Below are 27,059 nucleotides of genomic sequence, written 5' to 3' on the forward strand. Positions count from 1 at the left end.
GAGCTCTAGTCTCCCCACCATAAATCCAAAAATGGAAGGACCGCCTAAACGTAGTCCCCACCACCCTGCCAGCTTATCCTCTTTTACTCCATGAAGCAAGGGTTCCATCCCTCCGGGGTGTTCAAGATCAGTGGGATGTTTAGAAATGCAGATGCACAGGCCACACCCTAATCCTCAGAACACCCCAAATTGACAGAATTTCAGGGTGGGGTAGAATGCAGGAATGTGAACATTTCAGAAGTTCACTGGACACTTATGTACCCACAGTTTGAGAACCATTGCTCTCAAGCAGTCTTCCATGGAAGCCTGGTTAGGATCCTCCTTGCCCACCCTCACTAACAGGACACACTCATTCTCACCCTAGACTTTGTTCTATTTCTTACCTGTACATGGAAATACCCACCTCTCCACCTACCTAAATCTTACACATTTTAAAAGGTCTATCTCAATACTCTGTCCCCGACACTGATCAATTCTGGTATCTCCCAAGGAGAATTCTTCTCTGACCTCAGATCAGAATTGCCTGGTTTTTAAAAACACCAGTTATTAGACCAATCCAAGTTCTACTGAATTAGAAGAATGTGGAATGAAATGCAAACATGTAAACGTTAAAAAAAGAAAAAAAAAAAGTCTACATAAAACAGCGGAAACTCCCAAAACCACCCAAAGGCTGTCCACTGAGTTTTCCAAAAGTCCTCCAAAATACTTCTGAATCTGAGGCCAGGCAGAGGAGAATTAAAGTCTTCAAACTTGTTCTCTCAGCCAGTGCAGTGAACGCAAGCTATAAAAGAAAAGCTGGTCAGGCGGGGACAGCTGTGCCCCGGCTTAGCCTAACAGGATATGCAGCAGCTTGAGCAGCCAGCTCACCCAGCTTCTGCAAAGGACCTCAACTCTACATGTCCTCTCTCCCTTCACAGCAGCATTCTGAAAAACACCTAAGCAATGTAATGAAATAATAGGCCCATAAAAACTAGGGCAGACTTAAAACTGTACGTGATAACCTACTGCATAAAAACACGCAATTACTTTTTCAAATTATGCACAAACTAGGTGATAATTATACCGATAATAAGGCTCCACGTAATATCCATGTGTTTTAAATTTCTGCAATCCTCAAATCTTATCATAGTGGGCATAACCATCTCTAAAACTCTCCTTTATCCAAAACAAAACAAAACAAAACAAAAAAACAAACCTAAGTGCTAAGTGCTATGGGGACACCAAGATAAATAAGAAATGGTCATTGCCCTTGAGGAGCTCAGCCCAAGCTTGAGTGAGGAATGTAATAAAGACAGATAGCTAGAGTGCAAAACTGTGTGTGGGGGGGGGGGGGGGGGGGGTGGTAAGCGTCACAAGAGAAAGTCAAGATGCTACAATAGGAGCTCAAGAGAGGGATTACTAGAATAGAGAAAATAGCATTGAGGCAGTAGCATTTCACCGGGTTTATGTGGAACGAGTCTGTGAGGTAAGAATGGACAGGACAGTCCAGCAGGAAGGGCAAGAGCTAAAGGACACAGATGAAAAAAAAAAATCCCTATTTCCATTCTTGGAAATGCAATGGCAATGGAAACAGAGCCATCAAGAGGATATTTGAACTGAGGCCCCTAGCCCCTCTTGGGTATGCCCACAGGATGGAGATAATTTTGCATTAATACCGTGATTTTGCTGATGGGGAGACCACATCCAATCAGCCCAAAGGCACCCAGGTTATTTCTTTTCTAAAAAGGAACAGTGTGGCACAACCTTAAACTAGGCCTGAATGGAAAGCCAACTGGAAAAAAAAAATCTTTCTGAAATAAACTGGGCGAGAAGAAGTCAGAGGGAACATCATGGCTAGAGCAATGGACATAAAGTCAGAAGACCTGGGTTGAAGTCCAAGTTCCTCCTGCCAGCTGTAACACCTTGAGTAAGTCACTCACACTTTCCTTTCTTCACATGCAAAATACAAATGGTAATTCTTCCATGAGTAAGACTTTTTGTTGATCCAACAAGACGGATGTGAAGATCCTCGGTAAAATTGCAAAAAGCTCTTTTCAAAATATAAGGGAATATTACTGGGTCTGCTGAAAATTAAAAAAAAAAATAAGTACACACAGTCATTATTAAATAAAATTCAATACGATGACTGCCCACAATGAAAGGAGTGCTAGGTTCGGGCTGAAGCAGATGCCAAAGATGCCAGAGCAGAGAAAGGAAATAAACAGAAAAGTGCTAAGGCAGTTGGGCTACTGGATCAACAACCCTGAATGCACCTTGCAGCTAGACTGTCCATTTACTTAAACAGGTACATCTCCTTAAAGAAAATTAGCCCAAACCTCTTTAAACTGAAACCTGCAACAAAAAATTGCCTAAATGATACTTGCTTAAAAAACACTTATTTTGAGGGCCCTTGGGTGGCTCAGCTGGTTAAGCATCCGACTCTGGATTTCAGCTCAGGTTGTGATCTCACGGTTCGTGGGTTCGAGCCCCACATCGGGCTCTGCGCTGAACCTGCTTGGAATTCTCTCTCCCCCAACCCCTGTCCTTCCCCTGCTCGCTTATCTTCTCACTCTCTCAAAATATATAAAAAAACATTAAAAACTTACTTTGTTCAGTTTACATGGTATTCCCTTAACAAATATAAAGATATTAATATGGTCCTACCTAATTTCCTTCATGACCAGCTTGGCTTTTCTTAATAGCTAAGGTCATTCAATATTGACTATCCACTATACAATTATCTTAGTTAAATACATACACATAGAAAACAGAATTTCAGCAGACTGGAATTCATTTTCATAGTTAGGGAAATGAATGCAAGGTATATACTCACATTTGTACATAGCAGTGAACTCTTCTGCCATCAGCCATAAAAATGTTTAAAGCTCTAAGTAAACACATTAACCTGTTAACCTGCACTAAAGGATTCTATAGTATGACTAATTAAAATAAATCCTTTGATCCCATGCTGCCCTCAAGACTTTCAAATTCTAACATATTACACTAGCATGCATATAATTTAAAAGCCAAATAATTTTTCCCATCCAAAGAATATCCAACATGCGAGACTACACAGCTCTTTCTTAAATTCCTCACCTCTTGAGCGTCTGGCAAGCCCAAGTTACTTCTCCCCACCTTCCCCTAATAACTGATTCTTCCTACATATCCCTTCTTAGAGTGATAATATGAATTATCCAAACCAGGGCATTTTTGAGAATGAGAGGGGGGAGGTATTCATAATTAAAGCAGGAACTGGGACATATGGTGACCCTACTTACAACTATTATTCTGGGGAGAAAGAAAAGCCTATTCACTGAGAAAGAGAAAGAAAATCTTGTATTTAATGAGCTGAACTAGAACATAAATATTCAGACCTACCCCAGCCCTGAGTTCCCATCCTTGAACCCTGCACAAGAAATAGAAGCTGTCCCACTGCCCCATCACCCCTCTCTGGGATGGGGAGTCCAGGCCAGCATGTACTGGGGTAATACCTGACTGTGAATTCTTTGGGACCACTGGAAAAAGCTTGGAGGGCTCATTTGTTCCCTGCTGGAAACAGAACTATCCTTCACTGCTAAAGAGGCATTAATAACCTTCAATTAAATAGGCATTAGCAATGTCAGCTTCCAACTTCAGGGGTTCATCCTCGTCCAAAACATTCATTAAGTATGGTTTACTGTGCTCGGTGCTGCAAAGGTCAAAGTACACAGCCCACGTCCTCTCTGAATTCATAGTTCAAGAAAGAAAACGATGCGGGCTGTAAATGGGAGATACACGCACATCAAATAGGGGATTTAAAAGCACAGGCCAGTGGGGAAGAGCCAAGCTGGATTGAGAAGCAGAGCAGAAAGCAATCCAGTTAAAGCAGAAGCTGGTTAAAGGACCCAAGGTCCTGGTTTAGGGATACAGCATAGGGGGCTATGTGTTGTGAAGAAAAGGTGGGTAGAAAAGGGAATTCCAAAGAGAACCATTTCATGTCCTTTTTCATGGCTTGGGTCAGGGTCACCCGACTTTAGGACCAAAGCATCCTTAACCGTGACATGACCTTGGATTCCCCATCCCAGCAGCTTTGCACCCTCACCTCTCATTGACCTGTGAGCCCCCTCAAGGCTGGGGGCTTTTGGGTCAGTCACAAGTATAATCAACTCCCCAAACCCCAAAATCAGGTGCTCATAAATACCTTTTAAAAACTGTAGTTAAGATCTACAGAAAATTTACCATCTCAGCCATTTTTACATGTATAGGTCAGTAGTATTAGATACATTCACAGAGGACTACAACGATCAACACCATCCATCTCCAGAACATTTTTCATCTTGGAAAACTGAAGCTCTGAGCCCATGAAACAGCTTCCCTTTTTTCCCCCCTCCCTCAGCCACCGGCAACTGCCCTTCTACTTTCTGTCTCTATGACTTTGCCTATTCTAGGTACCTCAAATTAGTAGTCATGCAATACTTCTCTTTTGAGACTGGTTATTTCACTTGACATAATGCCCTCAAGGTTCATCCAACATGGTAACGTGTGTCAGAATTTCATTCTTTTTAAAGACTGTAATATTCCACTGTATGGATATACCACGTGTTGTTTTTCCATAGTATTTTTTTTTTTTAATCAATGAACTAACTATACTTCAGAGACTAGGACACAGTCTCTTCAAACTTGAGAGAACTCAAGTCTCTTGTTCGGGCTAGAATATTTAAAATGTCTTAAGAAAAACAGACGAATTGGCAATTTAAAAAAAAAAAATCTGGTAAGACAACACTTCCCAAGGCTCTCTTCTACTTTCTACCATGCCAGGAGAATGCATAACTTGGTAACTCACTTGATGATCTGGGATTTCTCCCCCTAAACTATCTTGCTTTCATCAGCTTTTATTTTAACACTGCAGGTTCAATGCATGAGTAAAATCTATTTTCATAAAGGCGAGGAAGATAGCCTCTTTATCTGGAAAGAGAAAGTCACTACAGAATGAACAAACACTGCTAAACCTTTTCAAATCCTGGCTTCCAAAGCCACAGAAGTTTAAAAAAGAAGGGGGAAAGGCCTCTGGGCAGCAACTGTCACCACAAGGTGACCTCCCAAGATGGGCTGGTGGGCACAGGAGGCCCCACTGAAAACCACCACTGTGTACAATTCTGATAGTCTTCAAGACATTACTGCTGTAGTTGGCAGAAGCTTCCATTTTCTTTCCTCCCGCCATCTTGAGATTCTGAACGAACATCAGAAATGCATAAGCACACATGATTTTCATAATAAAAACTGTACTCTATCTTCTTACTCCCTAAAACTTCTTAGGGGCTTAACTAATTATCTCAATAAGGTTGAATATAATGACTTGTTTTAAAAGCATGTCTTCTGTCAACTCTTGCTGTCAACATGGCCCCATTTTCCCAACCACATTAACCTGTTAGAACTGCTTCTGTTAATTTCTATCATAGGATGTCCTAAGGGTAGGAAAGGGTTAAATTATACCTTGATCCACATATGACACCTTAGAAAATTGGAAAACTTGGGCAATGACCCATTAGACTACGAATTCCAGAAATGTTATGCAAAGTAGGAAAACTGAATGAGTGAAAAGAATGTGAATAGAATGCATTTTAGTGAAAATCTAATTTATGTACTATTGCTTTTTAATCACTAATAACTGGCCAGGAAATCAGACCAGGCAAATAAAGGGAGCAGGGATCATTCCTCATATTTCCTTTTGATCCCTGTGGTATATAATGCTAGGTAAATATCTATTATACTTAACACATATTGATTTATAGATTGAGGTTTACCTGACAATGAGCAATAAAGCAAGATTGTTGTTTCTCTTCCTTTCTTAAGCTAACTCAGTAATTTTTTAAATACAAATTCAATCAGAGTCAACATAGCATGAATCCACAAATACATACTCTACCAGGTATGCAACCCTATAGAGTACAAAATCTAGTTGAGGTCAGTAAGCAAAAAAAGCCAGTGCCCCAAAATGTTTGAAGAAAACACTTTCATACCCTGTCATTCACGTTTAGATGCGTTTCATCTTTGAAAAGATGCGAGATAAAAGATCTTCCTTTAATGTCTTTTCGGCAGGAACTCCAACAGCTCATGTAGACATAGACACATGCTATTCTGTGGTCGGTACTGGTTATTATGAGATAATGCCAGGCACCACCTTGTCCTCTTGTTTAAAAGAAAAACCAGAAAATGGTCTTTTAGTCAAAATTTGTATTTTGCATTCTTTCTTAAGACACAAACACATACAGATTAAAGGAGAACATCTTAATGATGTTTGGGGAGCAAATTCCAAAGACAGCTCAACTTGCAACTGCCTTTCATGAGAGCCACACAGGGATAAGCAAAATGGATGGCAATCAGGCCCACGAAGGACTACATCCAAAGTCAATGCTTTGGTCAGTGGACTGGCAAGGCTGACTCTCAGCTGGGGACGGTACAGACCCAGATGTCTGATCTAACTATACTTACGGCAAAACAATTGCTTCAGCAACTGCTCTTTGCATCTTGAAGACTTGATTGAATTCTTAATATTTCATTCAGAGCTCAGCTAAGAAGATCCTTCTGAAATATCAGAGCATGGGTGGCTGAAGAAGTTGCCATGGCAACTGTCCCTCCTTCAACTTTTAGTAATTAAGAAACTTAGCTGCATTTCTACACTTTTCATGCACAAAACAATTTGAGGCAGATAACCCTATTATGTGACAAAATTTAAAGATCCTTGAAGCAATGGAAAAATACCTACATTTGCTCTAGGGAGATTTAAACATTGGACTCTAACAAGCTTCAGTCAATTCAGCCTAAACAGAAAAAAATTCCCCCAAAGTAGCATTTACAGAATGTTTTATGATCTTCAGTATCTTTGGCATGAAATATTTAGTGAATATTTGTTTTAAAAAAAAGTACATTTGTATATTTTCATATGTATTTTTATATCACAAAACAAACTTCCAGGAATGGAAGCCCAATATAAAACATAAGCTTTACATTTAACACAGCCTACAGGAAATAAGAGTTTGTGTTATGGCCATGCCTCAAGACTAAACGTTCAGGAACCAATTAGGCCTGAAGTCGGTGGTTGCTTTAAATAAAAAGAGTTTAAAGACGAAGCTGACAGATATTTTTAAGTGCATTAGCCCTCAAGGAATGAAAGAACGGACTTTTTTCCCCTAACTTATCCTTAAAATTCATGGCTATAGGTTATACAGCCCCACTACAAAGTACTGGACTCATTAAAATAGCATTTGAAACCAGAAAAAATAACCAACATGTCCCAAAGAAAAATCTTTAAGTCAGTAATGTTTTTTTAACATCCCTGAACGTAAAGGCACTGATTTCTATGCAGTCTTTTTGACAGGACACCGTATGACTGCCTGATTTGTTATGTCCCCCAACAGAGAACCCTGCTAGCCCTAAAGGGTACCCCCACTGCATGCATTTGCTCCTTAAGTATATTCTTTTCAGAATTTCCTGAGAACTGTGTGTCAGCTCTGAGATACCTAGACACCGTGACATTAGCCATAATGACATAAACCTTAGGCTGGGGATCCTGAGCAACCCAAGAAGCTTCTAGGACACAGGCAAGATTTCAAATTCCAAGGGGTTTAAGATCAGATTTATTTTTTCTTCTTAATCTTAAAAAAAAAAAAAATAGAATTGCCAGACCACTAGTCCTCTTTCTTATTCTGTACCATTTATAAATTATTTTGATAAGGAGGAAAATTCTTACTGTCACAGACAATCTTTTCAGCCCCCTAAAATTTTAACAGTGTCCCCAGAATTAATCACGTTGTATTATTTTTCATAATAGAGCCCCACAAAGGTACTGATGACATATACCTTCATTATTTCATAAAGCATTATATTTGATTAACTAGCTCTTTTATTACAGACTGCCACGGTCAGCTTGGACTGGCTACTGAAGATTCTGGTAGAAAATTCCTCAGTGAGGAAGACTGAAGTCTTGAGAGCTTTTCAAAAACACAACACACAGTCAGGTTTCCAGTATTCTGACTGACATCAGACTCTTTGTCTAATCACCACAGAGGGAAAGCTCATAGGTAATCAATCTTAAAGCAAGCTCCCAGAGGCCAGGAATCCCTCCTGACTTGGTACATCTTCATATTTCTCAGAGTATCCACAGAGATTGGGCACAAGCTCCATGAAGCCAGGACTGTACCTATGTCCCTGCTGCATCCACATCATCTAAAGCCCTGCCACGCATACACTAGGCACTTAAATATGATGGTGTCCCCCATCCAGCAGATACTCAAGAAATAGCACTGAGCCATTAATGCAACCTCTAGCTGGGAGCATCCATGTTTCAGAGTGCAGTGAAGAATTATCCTTCACTTGATCATTCCTATCCATAGCTGTGGCAGACCTAGTTCTGCCTCTGAGAGAGGGAAATTAAATGAAGAAACAAAATGAGAAAGCTGGAATAAGCCATTCTATTTTCAAATTTCTCACCCATAAATTAAATTTCTCAAGGGGCAAGTCCATATCATCAGATTACTGCAGTACTCCTCATGGACATTTCCATAAATGCTCCTGGTTGACAAACACAAATCATTCCTGTTTGCGTTTTGCCATTTGACATCATGCCTTTAAGCTGCATGAAAAAGCCATTCCTAGGTTTCATAAAGCTGCCTAAATGTAATACTTAACTGGTAGAGTTTGTAGTTCAGTCAAGGAACCGAAGGCAAGATGCCATGTTCCAGTATGCATCCCTCTCTCAGAACTAGGTCTGCCACAGCTATGGATAGGAATGATCAAGTGAAGGATAACACATGTATGTATGTAAGACTGAACCAGGCTACCATTACATAGAACTGGTAAATCATATCATGGGGTAGATAGAGAACTTACCAGAACTCAATGATAAAACCATGCCAGACAACCAGTTTCCTAGTGTTCTTAAGGAGTTTAAACAGTGAGTTTGAAAAGCAAGACAATTCCCAAGCGTACAGGTTTTATACCTTGAGCACATTCTTGATTTGTGTAAATATTTGGTTGTTTTTTTACATACACTAGGCTGTTTTTAGTTTCATGACCTTAGTTTTGTTGTTGTTGAAAAACAAACTTTTAGTCTTCAGGTTGTGCGAAAGAAATATATAATTTTCGACTCTTAATCATATACGTCTCTGTATAAAACATGCCAAAGAGATAAACCTTCTGGGAAAATATGCCCCATAAAATGTTTTTATGGTTCTTAATGTCCTGGAAGAAGACCACAATGAGGCATCCGATGTAAAAGAAAGTCCTACTGAGACACAAGTTTCTGAAATGCTCAAATTCTAACTACTCTAACATCACTAATTCATTATGTAACCTTGAATGAGCTACTTTATCTCTCTGGATCTCCCGTGTAAACACAGAGGTGTCTCACTTATAAATCGGGAGGGTTAGATTAGGTTACAGTTTCCCAGCTGCACCAAGATTCTGACGGCCCTAGGCCCTCAAGGCAGCTGGGCAGAGCCCCCAATGGAGGCCCAGATCCATCACCTTCAGCCAAAAGAGGTCATTTGTTTTCCACACAGTTAGCTATGCAAACCTTTTCAAGGTACACCATGATGGGAAAATGGCTGGGAAGCACTAGATGAGAGGGACACAAGGTCCATGCTAATTTAGACATTCTGTAACTCTGTAATTTTAAGTCGGAGCTACTGCTTGGGCCAACTAGGTGATTCTATCATCTACACTGCAGAGCATACTTTATAATTAGGAGGCACTCAACAAATTTGTCACAATGGCTCAAACTGCCCTGGCACCACTATAAGAAATCAACATTACTATAAAAATTAAATCTATAATTACAATGTCGTTTACTAGCATTCTACCAATTACAAATTTCTATTACTTAATAACTTAGTTAACATCTATATTCAGAATGTCAAGGCACACTACAAGATCCTAAGGTATTATATAAAAGAAAGTTATCTGTATTCAGCATAGTTTTAATACAAACACCAGAGTATATTCTAACTTTTATAAATAAGGACCATACATCATTATTTATGCTGGCCTCACTATTAATCACTCTAAAATTTTGCTAAAGAATTATAATGGCACTTCTAATTCCCCATGTGTCCACTACCTCCACCATCTGCACAAAACAATCATAGGTTTTAGACACTTAAAATGTTTACAGTCAATGAAAAGTACCGGTTTGAGAAGCCAGAAAAAAATAGGGTTTAAACACCTTTACTGTGTATAGTGTTTATCCACAGAGTAAAGCAAAACCAACAAAAGGGAGGAAAAAAACCTACACTCCCTGCCCTCACCATCCCCCCCCCCCCTTTCCCCTTACAAGTCTGAAAGTTGTAGGCAACTCAATACCAGAAAGATGCAAATAAGCAAGAGGAACCTGGAAGAGGAAAAAACAATACTGGAAATAGAAGGGTGGTATGTAAGGGACAAATTAAAAACAGAATCTCCGTCGCTTAGGTAAGAGGGCACAAGGGACATCTAACTCTATACACCCTGGGGATCAAGGAGAACAAGGAAAGAAGGATTATTCCCTGATTGGAGGGATCACTGGGAAGGGGAAAAGAGGGAAGAAAGCATTTGGGAAGAAAACCTGGGAGGAAGACAACTTTGGAGATAAGGTATCCTGAGTAAGGAGAAGGCTTCTAACACACTCTACAGATAGGCTTTCTGCTCAAAGGTTACTGCTGATCTTAAAGCAGCCTTGAAAATAAGCACTGGGCAAGAAACCAGGGTATGAAAGTGCCTCAGGATATTTACATGAGAAGTAAGTCCAGGTTTGGCATTTTATTTTTGTTAGAATCTTAACACTAACAGCCACAGTGGTCACTCATGGATTTCTGAATATGGCTACAAGTGAGGTTTTCAATTACAAGTCTTATTTTAAACTTAACCCACTCTTAACCTAGTAAATCTGAAAGATATAGGATATTATAAATAAGAAAATAAAAATTACCCATAAGCCCACCAGGTTAGTGATTACTGTAATTACTGATATATATATATATATATATATATATATATATATATATTTTTTTTTTTTAATAATTTTTTTTTTAAAGTGGAAGAGTGTTTTTTAAGAGAGAGAGAAAGAGTATGTGAGCAGGGGAGAGGGAAAGAATCTTAAGCAGGCTCCATACTCAGCACAGAGCCTGCTAGGGTCATGACCTGAGCCAAACTCATCAGTCCGATGCTCAATCCACTGAGCCACACAGGCGCCCCTTACTGATAACATTTTGATGTATTTTCTTCTATTCATTTTTTAATATGGCTATTGAATATTGAGTGGGAAAGATGAGAGGTTCATTATATTTTAAATTATCTCCTTTTCCACCTAGTTTTCACCTCCTGAATTTAAAGCAACTCACCTCATACAGGCTTCAAACATTAAGTGTGATTTGTGGTACTATTTGCACAACTCCCTGGGGGAAACAAATGGCTGTTCTTGGCCAGAGGTGATAGATCTGTGGCCTCCTCCCCATGCTCTCACCAGCTACCCCTAGGCTCCATCCAGCTACCCTAAGGGCCAAGGAGCATCTGAATCTTGGCACAGTGTGCAAGGGCATCCCAGTGAGTAAACTGGAATCTAACCCAGTAAACTGATCTAACCCAACTCTCTCCTTTTACAGATGAGGACATCAAGGCCCAGAGAGTATCTTGTTCAAAGTCACATTGTGAATTATAATTTGAGCATTTCAGAAGCTGGAGTCTAACACAGCTTGTCTCTTACACAGGATACCTCATATCGTCTAGGATATTAAGGATCATAAATCCCCTTGGTAAGGCATGCTTTCCCCAATGGTTTATCTCTTTGCCATTACTGTATACGGAGACACATATAATTAAGAGTAGTAAATTATAGGGATGCCTGGGTGGCTTAGTCGGTTAAGTGTGTGACTTCGGCTCAGGTCATGACCTCCCAGTCCATGGGTTCGAGTCCCACATAGGGCTCTGTGCTGACAGCTCAGAGCCTGGAGCCTGCTTCAGATTCTGTGTGTGTCTCTCTCTGCCCCTCCCCCACTCATGCTCGCTCTCTCTCTCAAAAATAAATAAATGTTAAAAAGGAAAATATAATAAAAATAAAAATAAAACATTTAACTCCGATTCACATGACTGATATTTTGGCATATGACCTGAGGCAAGATTTTTTTTTTTTTATGGTATTCAATTTTACAACCTTCTTTACCAAATAATCTGTACCTTTCCCCCAATGACTTATCACCTATTATTCTATACCCTGAGGATTTGAGACGTGCTATTTTGTCTGATTGCATATTTTTTACACTCCCATCATCTTTTATTATTATGGCTTTATAATATGTTTTAATCTCCAGTGGTACACATCTTTGCCTCATTCTTTCTCCAAATTAAAATGTGTGTGTGTGTGTGTATATATACATATACACACATATGTGTGTGTGTGTGTGTATGAACCTATACACACACATGTGTTCTTCCAGATGAACTATAGAATCAGTTGAAAAACAAACTTTTTATTAAACTGATTTTTGAAGGCTTACATGCAAAGATCTCTTAACATCTCAATTTTCCCTGGTTACTTAACATGAATTATTCCACTCCTGTTCCAAACATTCAATGCAAGTTCTAAAATCCCCTGGTTTTAAAACCCCAGGACTCTAACTCCACCTAGTAGATTAGAGCCCCCACTTGACCAGCCGGCAGGGCTGCACACACTACATGCAGGGTGCAGAGAGACTTTGGGGTTTGATGCTGCAGAAGCATGCAGGACCTGACCACATGGGGCCCCGTGTGACCCACTAACAAAGTATGGATTTTATCGGAAGCAACAGGGAGCCACGGCAGGGCATTTAAGTAGGAGAGTGCCCTGATCAGATTTCTGTCTTAGAAGGATAAAGACAACGATGAGAGCTGGACAGCTGGATTAGTGTTAAAGCACTGACAGAGGCAGAACAGTTAGGACTCTCCTGTGGTAGACAAGCAGTGACAGGGATGACAGTAATGGAAAACAGAATGATTCTAGTGGTATTTATGCTATTAGAGTCTTGCCTCTATTGCTGTAGAGGGTGGGTTCCAACACATCAGAAGCAGAAATAGTAAAACTCGTGAACCTATCCCCAAGCATGGTCATTCTCCCCACATGTCACCAGGCCTCCCTCTCTACCCCTGGAGGTTACATTCAGTCAACCAATATTTACTGAGCATCTACCGTAGGTCAGGCATCATACTAGCTGCCGAGATAAATCGTGGATGGGTCGATGCCAATAATCAGCAGCAGTCACCAAAAATGAAGAATAGGACTCTGACATCCAAAACAGGCCCAAGTATTAGAACTGCAGTCACCCAACCTTCAGGAAAAGACTGTTGTATGGAGCCACCACCTTCTCAAATGATACCTGTCTCTCCCCTTCAGGCCAGAGGCCAGTCCCACAACTCCCCCAGCAGATTCAGAAGGCTCAGGAGTAACCTTGGATTAAAAAAAGAAAAGGGGCGCCTGGGTGGCACAGTCGGTTAAGCCTCCGACTTCAGCCAGGTCACGATCTCGCGGTCCGTGAGTTCGAGCCCCGCGTCAGGCTCTGGGCTGATGGCTCGGAGCCTGGAGCCTGTTTCCGATTCTGTGTCTCCCTCTCTCTCTGACCCTCCCCCGTTCATGCTCTGTCTCTCTCTGTCCCAAAATAAATAAAAAACGTTGAAAAAAAAAATTAAAAAAAAAAGAAAAAACAAGGGGGAAAAAAAAAAAAGGATCTGGGGATCCAGTAGGGTATGGTCTTAGACATGTCCTCTAAAGCTCATATGGAAATCTAGGTGGCCTGTTAAATAACAGTCAAAGTCTTGTCTCGCTCAAATTCTGGTTCCATAAAAGAACAATAATTGTTAGAAAGTTCTCAAACATCACATCGTTGCAAGATTGAGCAGTAAACCACACAAAAATAAGAACCACCCACTGAAGTGCAGAAATGACACTACATTAGGTCCCATTCGATAGCCCAATGGAGTCTGCAGTATTTATGAGGTGTAACCACAGCAGTGCTCTGACTTCTATGGGAAAGGGGGAAGATGGAAGAGGAAAGATTTTTAAGTATCACTCAAGCGTGTTGATAACAAGCTTTGCAGCACTGGTTCATTATTCCCAGCCACCCTGCAATCATTAACCCGGGGCAGCAGTGGGGCAAGCTAAGACAAAGAAACCCAGTTCCCTGTCCAAGGAGACTTCCTGCCTTCAACCATGACTTTTAAGGAAGCTATAACTTCTGCATCTGAAACCAAAAGAGCTAATACCCTAAGCTGGAATATCTAACTGAAATTACTTCTGACTGGTTTTCATTAAATCTTTTTAGTCAGTTGTCAGTGTGCTTCAGAGGGGGGAAAATTTACACACACACACACACACACACACACACACACACACCATTTCACATGTTCAACAGATGTGGGCCAGAATCAAAGCCGAGCTGAGTGGAGCTGCACAGTGAACAGCAGCTCCCCCAAACAAAAGGTCAGCCATTCATAATGACATCCCCAGAGTGATATATGTGCACATTAGAAAGTTAGATTTCATGAAAAGAACGTCCAATAAAGCCATCAATTTTATTTTTGGTTCATCTGGCTGCAATTTCTGCCTACAGTCATTTTGCTCCAGGAAAACAGCACCATGCAGGCACCTGGATTCACTTCAGGGTCCCTGGTCCATGAACTATGACATTCCACACATAGTTTCCCAACACAAGTACTGAATGCCTGCTCCCTACTTCTTAGCTCACTGTCTGTAGAACATTCCCCGCCCTTTGATGTCAAAGAAAAATACTCCACTTTATAACATGACCCTGCACTGGGCTTTTTTTCTGAAAGAGGCTAAAACACCACCACCATTGTGGCCACCCTGAGTGGAGCGACAACTGTAGAATGACGGTCTTAATGTTACAAACACTTCAAGTGAGTTTACTTCCCCTAAATCCTGTTACTATTTTAAGGAAAGAGAAATCACTAGAATTCCCCCACAATTATCCTTGAAAAAAGCCCACCTCTTTGTGGGGATAGATTCTTGTCCCAAATAGTTAAGAACTCCTCTTACCTTCTTACGCGGTAATTTGTTACTGAGTGCACGTTTAAACCACGTTTATAATGTTGCTGGTGTTCTCTCAATGAGTCTCCTCCCCTTCCTACCAGGCATTTTGGACTATAATAGCCATCCCACAGTCACCTCCTACTGGATAATTATAACACTGGGCCAATTAAACTAATCACCTTTCCACATATTTTTATCCGGCTTACAGATGTAAATCTCCCCCAGAATGCCAAGAATGAAAGACTCCTCTCTCAAAGCACCTTGGAGTCCAAACACTCCCCCTGGAAGAGGCCCAGCCCACCAGGACAAGCTTAACTCACAAGGCACATTCATAAATAACATTTTCAAATATGTGATATTCATGTATATTCACCAGATATTCATCTTTCTTCTTCAAGAGAATCTAAAGGGTCTTCCGGTTATTAATCCTGAACCACTTCTACACTTCAAAAGCCTAAAACTTCATGTTAACGTAGTTGAGCTCAAGCAGCAAAACACCACCAAATCTTCTAAAAAGAGATTATAGAGAATGACAGTGCTATACAATGTGGGATTTTTAGCTGCTCAGAAATGCATTGTATGCTTTCTTTCTTTTCTTTTTTTTGAAGGAAAAAAGATATTTAGAAGAGATTTCAAATTCAGAGGTTTATCACTGTAGTGTGAGCCCTATACTATGGAGAAGCTGAATTAATAACTCCACGGAGAAATTTTTCCTGATGAATTAACCAGAATCTTCTGGCTCTGAAAGGAAGGACATATTTCCATTCAAAAGCCAAGTGACAAGCAGTGAAAAGGAAAAATTCCAATCCCAGGCAAGAACAGCAGGAGAGAACTTCATTTGTGTAAAACTAACCCAGAAACAGACCTATAGATCCTCTGCCTAGAGAAAGCTACCACCTGAAGACTGTTACTTCTGGTCAAGGTGAGGATTTGGAAGCAGTACACACAGAGGATTTATCTTACACCCTATATCCTGAGACGGCCCATTTTGCTAAACATCCAATTGCACACCTTCATAACTATGAAATAAACACAGATCACAGGTCCTTAATCTATTTTCCCATCCACAGCCGTCCAAAGGGCTCTCCAAAAAGTTTTATAATAGGTCATATAAATTGGAGTAACTTCTTACAGAGAAAAATCACTTTAGTTACTTCTTTTGACATCATTACAACATTCTAACAGCATTGACACAGTGTTTCTCAATGGGGGCAAAGAGCCACTGCTATCTTCCATTAAGGGAAACAAAGGAGGAAAGGATTAACCAACCACTTTTTGATACCTTCACCAAAGGTATCCAAAAAGTTGGTCTTTGGTGAAGAACAAAAACAACAGTAGCTTTCCCTTCTGCCCAAACTCGTCTCCCGCCAGAGAAGAGGGTAAAAGTATCTGGTCAACACTTGAAAGACTCAGGCCAACAGGACTTCGAAAAGCTCAGTCACTAAGCAGACATGGGTATATCCTAATTAGGCCACTGAATAAAAAATATTACCCGAAGCACAGCTCTGAAAGAACTCTTACAACTGCCTGTTTGAGAGGTCTCCTCCTTCTGTGCGCTCCAGACCTCTCTTTTCCCCTTTATTTACAGCTAGAGGTCACCAAAATCTTAGAAGAGGAATAAATGCAGACAAAGACATTCACCATATCTCAAAAGAGTATCCAAAATGTAACATTTTCTTTTAAGCTTCGTAGAAAGAATGGGGGACACAGAAGGACACTCAGCTCACACTCACCTTTGAAGATGAATAAAGCAATTAAAAACACTGCTATTAAGAAAAAAAAATCCCACTGTTAAAACATGTAACAACAGATTCCAGATTCACTTGGAATTTGAATGAGTAAGAGCATCATGATTTTTCTCTCTTGCTTAATCAATACCTTTTAGGTCAGCAATGGTAAATAGTTCCATTATATCAAACAACTCAGCTCAACTGGCAAGAGCGCTTCCCCCATTTGAGTGATATCCTTGGACTTAACGTATTCTTTTCCAAGAGAAATTATCTTCCCAACCTTTAAAAGGAAGAAAACTGGGGATCCTGCTGACCACAAAGCAGGGAAAATTTTCAATTCCCGACACAGACGTGGAATAAACAGCAACACATTACTCTCAAAGAATGCGAGATGGCCATCTTCTTTGACAAAGCCTTCTGTTACCTGGACAAAGCCTTCTGTTACCTGGACAACCTTAGGCTCAAAGACCCCACACAGGCTCCTCAACACAGATAATGTGAGCCCACCTACCTTCTCCAGACTGGAGGCCATAAATCTTCAGAGGCTGCAGCCCTGCTCCAGACCGCCATAGTTGAACAAAAGATTCATTACACCAACATCCTTCCTAGTTTCCAGAGCGGTCTTCCCATTTCCAGTTTTCCCTCCCAACACCTCTCTCCAATATGCTTGTTCTGCCTCCCAACACCTCCCAACATGATTTAAGAATCATGCACAGAATTTACTGGAATAATGTATTTGCTGCTCACCTAAGACTTACACAATGATAAAACACTACTGCTTGGAAGGAAAACCTGAATATGCCTGGACCGTCTATAAAAGGTGGTTAATACAGAATTCCAAAATGTTTTTTTTTAAAGTTTCTTCCCTTTCGTCCTCAGTTTTCGAAAGGGTAGGGTTTGTATTGACATGAGAATTGGGTCATCAAGAATGTGGTAGGATGTAGAACAGCTCTAACCAGAGAATGAGGAGTCCTGAATTTTGGTTCTGACTGGTTCTCTTTGGGCAAAGTCACTCAGCTTCACCTTTGCTTCCCCACCAGTAAAATTAAAGGGTCTTACTTAAAAGGCACTTGCAAGCCCGAAATTCTACAGCCTTCTTCCTAGATTGTTCTCTCAAATTCAATCTTCAAAAGCTCCACCTTCTTTTAACCTCCACACTGTTTTGGCTTTTGCCCTTGGGTGTCCAGGGGAACAGTCTTTTGTTGAAAAGACAGCCCTGATGTTCCCCAGGGGCCCCGAGGGTTAATGCAGGTCTCCCAGAGCAGGATGTGCATAATCAAACTCAGACAGCAGCTGCTGAGTTGGAGATAATCCTAAAAGGACTGCTTCAGACCTCCTCTTTCTCTCACAGTGAAATTGCCTGGCACCAGGCCTGTTCCGGCTGTTTGGACCTTATGTTTTCGGCACATTGCAAACAACATCTTCTGCGGATTCAACTCTCAAAACGCCAATGGATTTTTCTGTTTTGCTTTTTCAAGCTGGCTCTCCAGAAGCAAATACTTAAAACATAAGCATGCACGGTGTCCACATGCTGATCATATATAAACAGTCTGGGATGGGAAAGGAGGCTCTTTGAGGGGCAGGGATAGAGAACTCCTTATTAGTGGAATTATTACTGCTCCTCTGTTCACTCTGACAAACAAGATTTCATGAAATTGCAAAAGTGAGGAAAGTAGCAAAAACCACCCGTTTGGAAACTGCTGAATTTATAGATATCACACTAATTTCTAACACTGATTAGTGTTTCCATGAAGTCACAGCCTCTCTTCACTGAAGGGCCATGGCCCTAAAGTAAAAATAATTCTATCTTGTTTTCCTGGAAATATAAGGTGACTTAAACAGGTTAACCTCGTAAAATGGGTTCCACTTGTGATTCAAGAGAGCTTTTTACAAGGTGTGCTTCCAAGTGTAAAAAGGTTGTCACTGCAAAGTCTCCCTGGCAGGATTCTTCTATCAACTATACCTGACAAAAGTCATCTTGTTCCAGGAAGTCCGGGGAGAAAGGTAAAGATGATGTATTAGGAGAATCACTTAGTTTCAGTTAATAACTATTTACTAACAGCCAAATTAGTGGCCAGCATTAGTTAGGAAAAGTACCAATTTGTTCACACAAATAAGGTTATATGACTACTTCTAAAATAATGTAAAGTTAACTGCGATCAAAAATTTGACATAAGAAATATAAAGTTGAGCTTTTTCTTCTCCCCAAGTAGCCAAGGTAATAATTTGATACAATTACATGTTCCCATAAGACATCTATTTTGTTGGGGCACCTGGGTGGCTCAGTCAGTTAAGCGTATGACTTTGGCTCAGGTCATGATCTTGTGGTTCGTGAGTTCGAGCCCCGCGTCAGGCTCTGTGCTGACAACTCAGAGCTTGGAGCCTGCTTTAGATTCTGTGTCTCCCCCTCTCCGCCTCTCCCCTGCTTGCTCTCTCTCTCTCTCTCCCTCTCAAAATAAGTAAACATTAAAAAGAAAACATCTATTGTGCTGTTTTAAAATTTCTCAGAATACAACTTCAATCCAAATCATTCTTCAAGAACACATGCTATTTTTTATACTTACTCTCTAATAAGTATTGATCATTTTGAAACAGGTCTCTGATGAAACATTAAGAAACCATGGGAAGTAAACTCTTCCAATAAACTGTATTAATACTTTGGAATTTAAGGATTTTATAAAAAGGGGGTTGTAAATATCTTGTTTTATCAGCTTTATGATTTTTAAGACTACTATCAGAATTGAAAGAGTTCTTCTTATCCCAAGGAAGTTGTGAGGGCAGCACCTGGTTCAGCCTCCATTCACAAGAGCCTTTAAAGCGAAGGCTCTCTCCCCTAACAAGCCCAAGTTCCTCCAGCAGAAATGGTCCTGCTGCGGAGGACCACATCGGAAGCTACAAGTGCCCCATATACTTTGATGCAGGCTGATGGTACTTCTTTCTGGTTTCCACCTAACGGGGGTCTGCAGCGAGGATGTCCAGATAAATTCTGTTAAGTGTGGGTTAGCTTTGTGTGACGTGTGCTTTTCGTTGGAAGGCATGAAAATCAAACCATCAAAACCCTTGTAACAAATTAGCAAGACAAGGCAGATTTGCATACTTCCTGACCAAAACCTAGGATGGACCTCCTCCAAATATTCCACTTGAAGACTCTGCCAGACTTCAAGACTTTGCCAGACTTCAAGACTTCAGATCAAAAAAATTTAGGGGATTAAAACTAACAGCTTAAGAGGTGAGCCATTTTATTCCTAATTATTATTACCACTCTATTCATGCACCAGCTGTGAATAATTAAAAGCCTATATTTCTAAATTCCCAGGAACCCAAGAATAAAATTAAGACATTTCTGAAGTAAGTTTCACTCTTTATCTGTAGTTAACTGCTCTCAAGGTAAGGCAGTCTCTCCAACTATGTCCACAAGGCAGAAGCATACTGCATACAGCAAAATCTTGTGTTTTCCTTTCGCCATGTCATGCATTTCGTCTTTAAACATAAAGATAACCAAGAAACATTAAGAGCACATGACTAGTCTTTTTATACCATTACACTAAATAACAGGAGGGCTAGTCACTCATTCCCACTATTTGTTTGTTTCCCAGCCTCTTCCCACCAGAATCAGCAGGAAAATAGGAGTAAAAATAATAAGGGGTCTTTATTCCTTTGGTTTTATGTACAGAGGACAATGATGAGATGTACCACTTTTTAGGGGATGGCCAGGCACACAAATCACAGAATTTCAAGTTGATTGGGGTATTGGGGGAGAAGCATTAGAATCTAGTCAAGCTCTTTCATTTTACAGCCAAAGGCTTCAGGCCCAAGAATCCATATGCAGGGTGAAGGAGATTCAGATCTCCTGACGATCACTTAACCGAGTCCTGACCGGCAAGGCTAAGCCAAGACCAGAGATCTAAAATGTGCCCCACTCCAAAACATTCCACAACATATTCCACTTCAGGAGGAAGGGGGAGAAAGGAATAATAAGAGAAGCATATCAACCACCCAGCTACCTACTCTCTGTATCCCTGGCAAGTGGACTCAATAGAGGCTTGAGGGACCTCGTGGCCAAGTCTCCTTATGTAGTTAATGTCTGAAATTCCTACTTTTTAAATTTTGTTCCATTTCCTATCTGCCTAAATTGAAGCCAAAGGAAAGACAGCATTCACAACCAAGTTTAACATGCCCTTGTGTTTGTGTACACACACACACACACACACGTAAATAAATAAGCGGAATAAAATTGAGACTCCAGAAATAAATCCTTACATTTATGGTCAATCCTTACATTTATGGTCAAATCCTTACATTTATGATTTTCACCAAGGGTGCCAAGGCCATACAATCGGGGCAAAGAACAGCGTTTGTAACGAAACGTGTTGGGACAACTAAATAACACGTGCAAAAAAAAAAAAAAAAGAATGAACGTTCATTCCACAACATATGCAAAAATTCAAACTGAATCATAAACCTAAATGTAATAGCTAAAAACCACAAAACTCTTCGAAGAACACACAGGAATAACACTTTGCAACCTTCAGTTAGGCAATAGTTTCTTACATATAACACCAAAAGCAACAGAAGAAAAAAATTGATAAATAGGACTTGATAGGAATTGAAAACTTCTGTGCTTCAAAGAACACTATCAAAAGAATGAAAACACAACCCACAGAATGGGAGAAAATATCAATGAATTGTCTGATAAGGGACTTATATTAAGAGCATATAAAGAACTCTTAAAATTCAGTGAGAAGATAAATAACCCAATTTTAAAACAAAGGATTTAAAAAGACCTTTCTCCAAAGAGGAAACACAAATGGGTAACAGGAACACAAAAAGATGCTCAACATCATTAGTCATTAGGTAAGTGCAAAACCACAATGAGATACCGCTTCACATCCACCAGAATGACTATAAGCAAAAGGACAGACAGTAACAAGCACGAGCAAGGATGTGGAGAGACTGGAAGCCTTGTGCACTGTGGCGGGAACGTAAAATGTTACAGACACTTTGGAAAAGTTCGGCAGCTCTTCAAAATGTTCCACATGGAGTTACCACATGACCTAAGGGAAACGAAAACATACATCCACACAAAAAACTTGTACGTGAGTGATCAAAGCAGCATTACTCCTAATAGCCAAAATGTTGAAACCACCAAAATGTCCATCACCTGACGAATGGGTAAACAAAATTTGGCATATCCATACAACGGGGTGTGGTTTAGCAATAAAGAGCAATGCAGTCCTGACACACGCTCAGACGTGGATGAACCTTGAAAACGTCATGCTAAGTGAAGAGAGTTGGTCACAAAGACCAACCATCGGAGGATTCCGTTCACACAGAAGGTCTGGGATAAGCAGGTCTACAGAAACAGAAGGTAAGTGGGTAGCTGCCTAGGACTTGCTGGGGACTGGAATGAGAAGCGGCTGCTGACGAATACAGGGTTTCTTTTGGGGATGATGAAAATGCTGTAAAATTAGACTGTGGTGACCGATGCCTCTGTGATAATACTAAAATCCACTCAACAGTACACTTTATTTAAGTGGGTGACTTTTTGTAGCATGGGAGTTAAATCTCAAGAGAGCTGTTAAATATTAGGTACATTAGCTGCAAGTAGCATAAAAGATACTGTTTGACATTCAGCCTATTGCATGACCAGATAAACTGCACTTTTTTGAAATGACCGCTTTCCCAATAATGTAGGTCTTGATCCGGAGCTCAGTGGCAAATCTTGCATTTTGTAGAGGACCTCAGAGCTGGAACTAAAAGCACCAAAAGAGGAGCATAGAAGTGGGGTCCACAGAAACTTAGTCCAAGCTTTCTGGTCACTCAGCCAGAGCAGTTATTCTGTAACTTCGGTACATTTTGACCACATTCAAATACAGGGACTAAGGTCAGAACCAAGAATGTGCCTTTTTAACAAATCCATCCCACTGCCACCCAGAAAATTCAAATCAGGCAGGGTGAGGACAGCACTTTGTACTAGGCCCATCAGCCTGGAAAGGCTCCTTTCCTCTGGCAGCCTGGGGCTAATGAGCTGGAAACTGGGGGTATTAGTGGGGGGGGGGGGGTCAGATCACAGGTCATGATCACATTTTTCACCTGCTTCATAATAACTCTTCCCATCAATTTTATAGGCATTTGGGAAATTTTCTTTCTTTTAATGTTTATTTTGAGAAGAGAGAGAGAGCATGTGTGTGCATAGGAGGGGTGGGGGAGGGGGAGAGAGAGAATCCCAAGCAGGCTCTGTGCTGCCAGTGCAGAGCCGGACTAGGGGCTAGATCCCTGGAACCAAGAGATCATGACCTAAGCTGAAATCGAGAGTCAGAGAGGAAGGCCAGCTGCAAGAATCCAAGTCTTTTGGCTACCTGTCTGCTATTCCCTTGCTTCACCCAGGATAAAGAAGGAAACACACAGTGCATGCTATTTGGGCAAAAGAGGTAAAGAAATGGCTCCTAACCCAGAGTCCCTGTGCACCATTTGTTTCAGTCTTGTTTTTTCACAATGGCTGCTTGAGCCTCACGAGGAAAGCTTTGTGCTAGGAACCATGGGTCATGTGTGATCATGGCACGACATGACTGCCCTCGACCAGTCGGTCTGTGTGGTGTGGCAAACCAGTGGAGGAATGAATGCTTACCAGGCCAAAGGTACCTCCCAAACCTCTGCCAGTGGCCCCTTTCCCTGTGACCTTAGAGACCCTGTGCCTCTCCACCTCTAGAGGCTCTCTTCCTACCCCCTCAAGGCCACCCACTGCAACTTTATCTCCCAGGTACACATCTCTCTGGCTCACATCAGTCAAGCTGGCTATTCCACCTGATTAAGTACCTGTCAGGGCCACTTGAAGTTTGGAGAACACCAAATTTCAATAATTACACCGTCCCCTGAATTGGGCAAAGAGAGGTTTTGTGGTTAGTTTACAGAAAGTTTGTCCCAGAATGCCGTACTCCTTCAACCAAGGGCCAAACCTGATGTCTAGTTTCAGTCAGGCCAAGTTATCAGGACAGGAAACAAAATATATTTTAAGTGGCCCAGCCTTCAACTTTAACATACGGTAAGAATGACAGAATCTAAGGTTAGTAGGAAGCTGTAAACATCAGCTAACCTCCCAGCTAGCTGAGGTTTTGAAGATGTCAAACAGCCAAACACACGCTTGCTTATTACCTCTAGGTGTGGGGCCTCGCTACTTCTGAAGTGGTCTATTCCCTCTGTGACCACTTTTTAGAAAGGTCTTCCTTCCATTCAATCAAAATCTGCCCCTTTAAAAGCCTCCACACCTTTCATTCCTGATTGTCCAAAAGAAGGAAGATCCAGGAAGACAAAGGGTCAAATATAAGTCATTACATTATATCTTCCTGGTGTTTCGTCAATGATGATGCTTTCCAGAAAGTTTTTTTTTTTTTTTTTTTTTTTTGAGAAAGAAAGAACGAGCAGGGAAGGGGCAGAGAGAAGAGGGGGACAAGGATCCGCGCTGACAGCAGGGAGCCCAATGCGGGGCTTAAACTCAGGAACCATGAGATCATGACCTGAGCCGAAGCCAGATGCTCAACCAACTAAGCCACCCAGGCACCCCCAGAAAATCTTTTTACTCCTGTTTTTGAAATTTCCAGTAAAATAAAAACTGAACCTCTTGCACTTCTAGAGTACTAAAAGAAAGTAATTTTACATTAAATAGACTAATTCTCCTGAATGAATACTAAACACATCTGCAAATAGTTTATGGTATGGAATTTGTTTGAATCTTCCGGGTTCTCTGCCTCTATTTATACCTCAAGGCACAAAACAACAAAAATAGTCTGGTAAAGACTCACAAGAGTAGTTAATGCCCAAGGAGAGAAACAGCAAACACCAGGAGGCAACTCACAAATGTTCTCTTAATATTTATTAAACCAACAATAGTGTTTTGGGTAAATCATATTAACGTAATACACAAAGTTCTGGGCAAATGAAATTTTTAATTCATTTACATCAAATGTGCCTGCAGTCCACATTTTTATTAAAAGGACAATAAGCATTCAGTTGAGAAGCTTGGAAATAGCATGTTATTTTGAATATCATGTATTATTTTTCTGTCATTTAAGACTGTTAAAACTTTTTTCAAAAAACATTACACGGTAAGCTTTTAGAAAGCTCTGGTTGCAGGAGTATAATTCAACCATTTATATAATTTCTTCTAAAGGTTGTGGAAAAGGTATGCAGTCATGGAAATCACCTCAAATCCTCTCTGTAATGAGTAAGATACATATATATATATATATATATATATAGCATATATATATAGCATATATATGTATATAATATATACACACACATAGATTTTTGAAGGAAACAAAATCTTGCAAATGAGAGGGTAAACACAGCAATTCATCCTTTGTGTAGCACTCACCATTGTTTGATGTGCTAAAGGCCTCTATTTATACAATCTTTAGCAGTTAAAGATGCAAACCACTTCACTGAAAACATTTTAAAAGAAAAGCACTTACCAATCTGCCAAAGATAAACAGATTTATCTTTTCCTTTATTCACATTCCTGGACTTCCCCCATTACCTGAGCCACAATGTTCCTTTTGATTTCTTCATGCCAATCTGCGTTGGGATTTTTGCTGCTACCACCTGCAAGTGTCTTAACTGCCATCACTCCCTTGATGACGGCTTACGGGCTGTTGTTACACCCGAGGGTCCCAGGTCCTTTTAGCAATAGCTACCACGCCAACTGTCTCCCCCGGATCGATGCCAGCTTCCCTGAGTCAACACCAGGCAGAAGCCAAACAAAGCTGCTGTGCTGCCTACCTCACAAAACTTGTAAATGAAGGGCATTCTAGAACCGGCTTCTAGGAAGAAAACTCACTATTTCTATATTGTTTTCACCAACTTTAATGTGCTTATGAGTCACCGGAAGCCTTGTTAAAATGCAAATTACAGTTCAGTAGTCTCAGGTGGGGTTGAGATTCTGTATTTCTAACAAGCTCCCAGGTGATGTTCATGCTGGTCCAGCGTCCACATTTTGAGTAGCGAGGCCCTAATGCAGCGGCCCGCAAGCATGGCTGCACATTAGAATCACCAAGGCAGCTCAGAAAAAAAAGACAAAAACAAAACGCTGATATCCAGGCCCCACAAGCAGGGGCTCTCATTCAATAGTGTCTGGGACAGCAGGGGTGGGAACCACTCTCAGTAGCTCTCAATCTCTAGTAGCATGCAACAGAATCACCCGGTGGGCTTTTTAAAGCAGAGTCCTACTCTCAGATTTCTGACTCAGTCAGTCTGGAGTCAGGCCCTGAAGCTGCATTTCTAACAAGTTCCTAGGTGATGCAGATACTGCTGACCTGTCCACACTTAGAGAACTGACCTAATGCCTGGGTTAATGACTCTCCCGATAGACTCCAAGTTCCACTGAGGACAAACACTTCTTTAATTTTTTTTAATGTCTATTTCATTTGTGAGAGAGACAGAGAAAGAGAGAGAAAACCGTGAGCTGGGGAGGGCCAGAGAGAGAGGGAGACCCAGAATCTGAAGCAGACTCCAGGCTCTGAACTGTCAGCACAGAACTGCACGTGGGGCTCGAACCCACAAACCATGAGCTCATAACCTGAGCTTAACTGACTAAGCCACCCAGGTGCCCCATGAGAACAAACACTTCTATGTACAAATTGTATTATATCAGCGCTCTGCAACATCTATGTGTCAGGGACACACTAAGGTTGGAGGGGGTAGAATTCACATTTCCACTCCCTTAAGTTCTAAGATTAGTCTACATGTATGCTTCATACTTTGGAAAGACATTTACACCTATTGTCCCCCCCCCCAAAAAAAAACAGCAATGTTGAATTTCATTCTAGATATTACAGACTTACTAGGTTTAAAAGCATATGAATCCTAGCAAATGGTTTAACAGCTTGCTCAGAATAATCCTCCTTCCAACTCCATTGTAGGATAGATACATGTTGAGTGGCAGTTTCTAAAGGGTGAGCACTTTAATGTTATCCTGCAGAGCAATTTTTAAAAGCTTTGAAAACTCTAGAACTCTTAAACAAGGTTTTTTTTTCCTGAGTCAATTAAAGATAGCCCCCTTTATTCAAGGGATGGAAAATTGTGTTTCAGAATTGAGTGAGGGCAAACATGTTCCCAAATTAGATATCTGAACAAAGTAAACTATGAATAGATTAGATAATGGGCCGCTGCTTTTTTACTGAAGCAAGAACTAAAGACAACTCAGACGTCTTATTCACAGGATAGCCAAAAGCACTCGCTCTTCCCTACTTCAACCCCGGAAACAGTAGACTTCCATGGAACTAATTCAACTTGAACGAGGTCCAAGTAGCTGAGCTGAAGTA

The 27,059-nt window shown here is 40.8% G+C and overlaps 1 protein-coding gene across 3 annotated transcripts in view; it reads right to left on the reverse strand.

Moving 5' to 3' along the window:
• SDC2 (syndecan 2) overlaps window positions 1–27,059 on the reverse strand; it is a 100,604-nt gene that overhangs the window by 58,439 nt on the left and 15,106 nt on the right. Inside the window, exon 1 of one of the 3 annotated variants that reach the window (XM_049633069.1) lies at window positions 17,021–17,532. The exons of 1 other annotated variant lie outside the window; for it this stretch is intronic. In XM_049633069.1, coding sequence (XP_049489026.1) covers window positions 17,021–17,272 — 252 coding nt within the window. In that variant the 5' untranslated portion in view covers window positions 17,273–17,532. Of the gene's footprint in view, window positions 1–5,978; window positions 6,155–17,020; window positions 17,533–27,059 lie in introns of those variants that run through there. One more of the 3 variants, XM_049633070.1, reaches the window with a different exon arrangement.

This window comes from Panthera uncia, chromosome F2 (assembly GCF_023721935.1).
Source record: "Panthera uncia isolate 11264 chromosome F2, Puncia_PCG_1.0, whole genome shotgun sequence".
Classification (NCBI taxonomy): domain Eukaryota; kingdom Metazoa; phylum Chordata; class Mammalia; order Carnivora; family Felidae; genus Panthera; species Panthera uncia.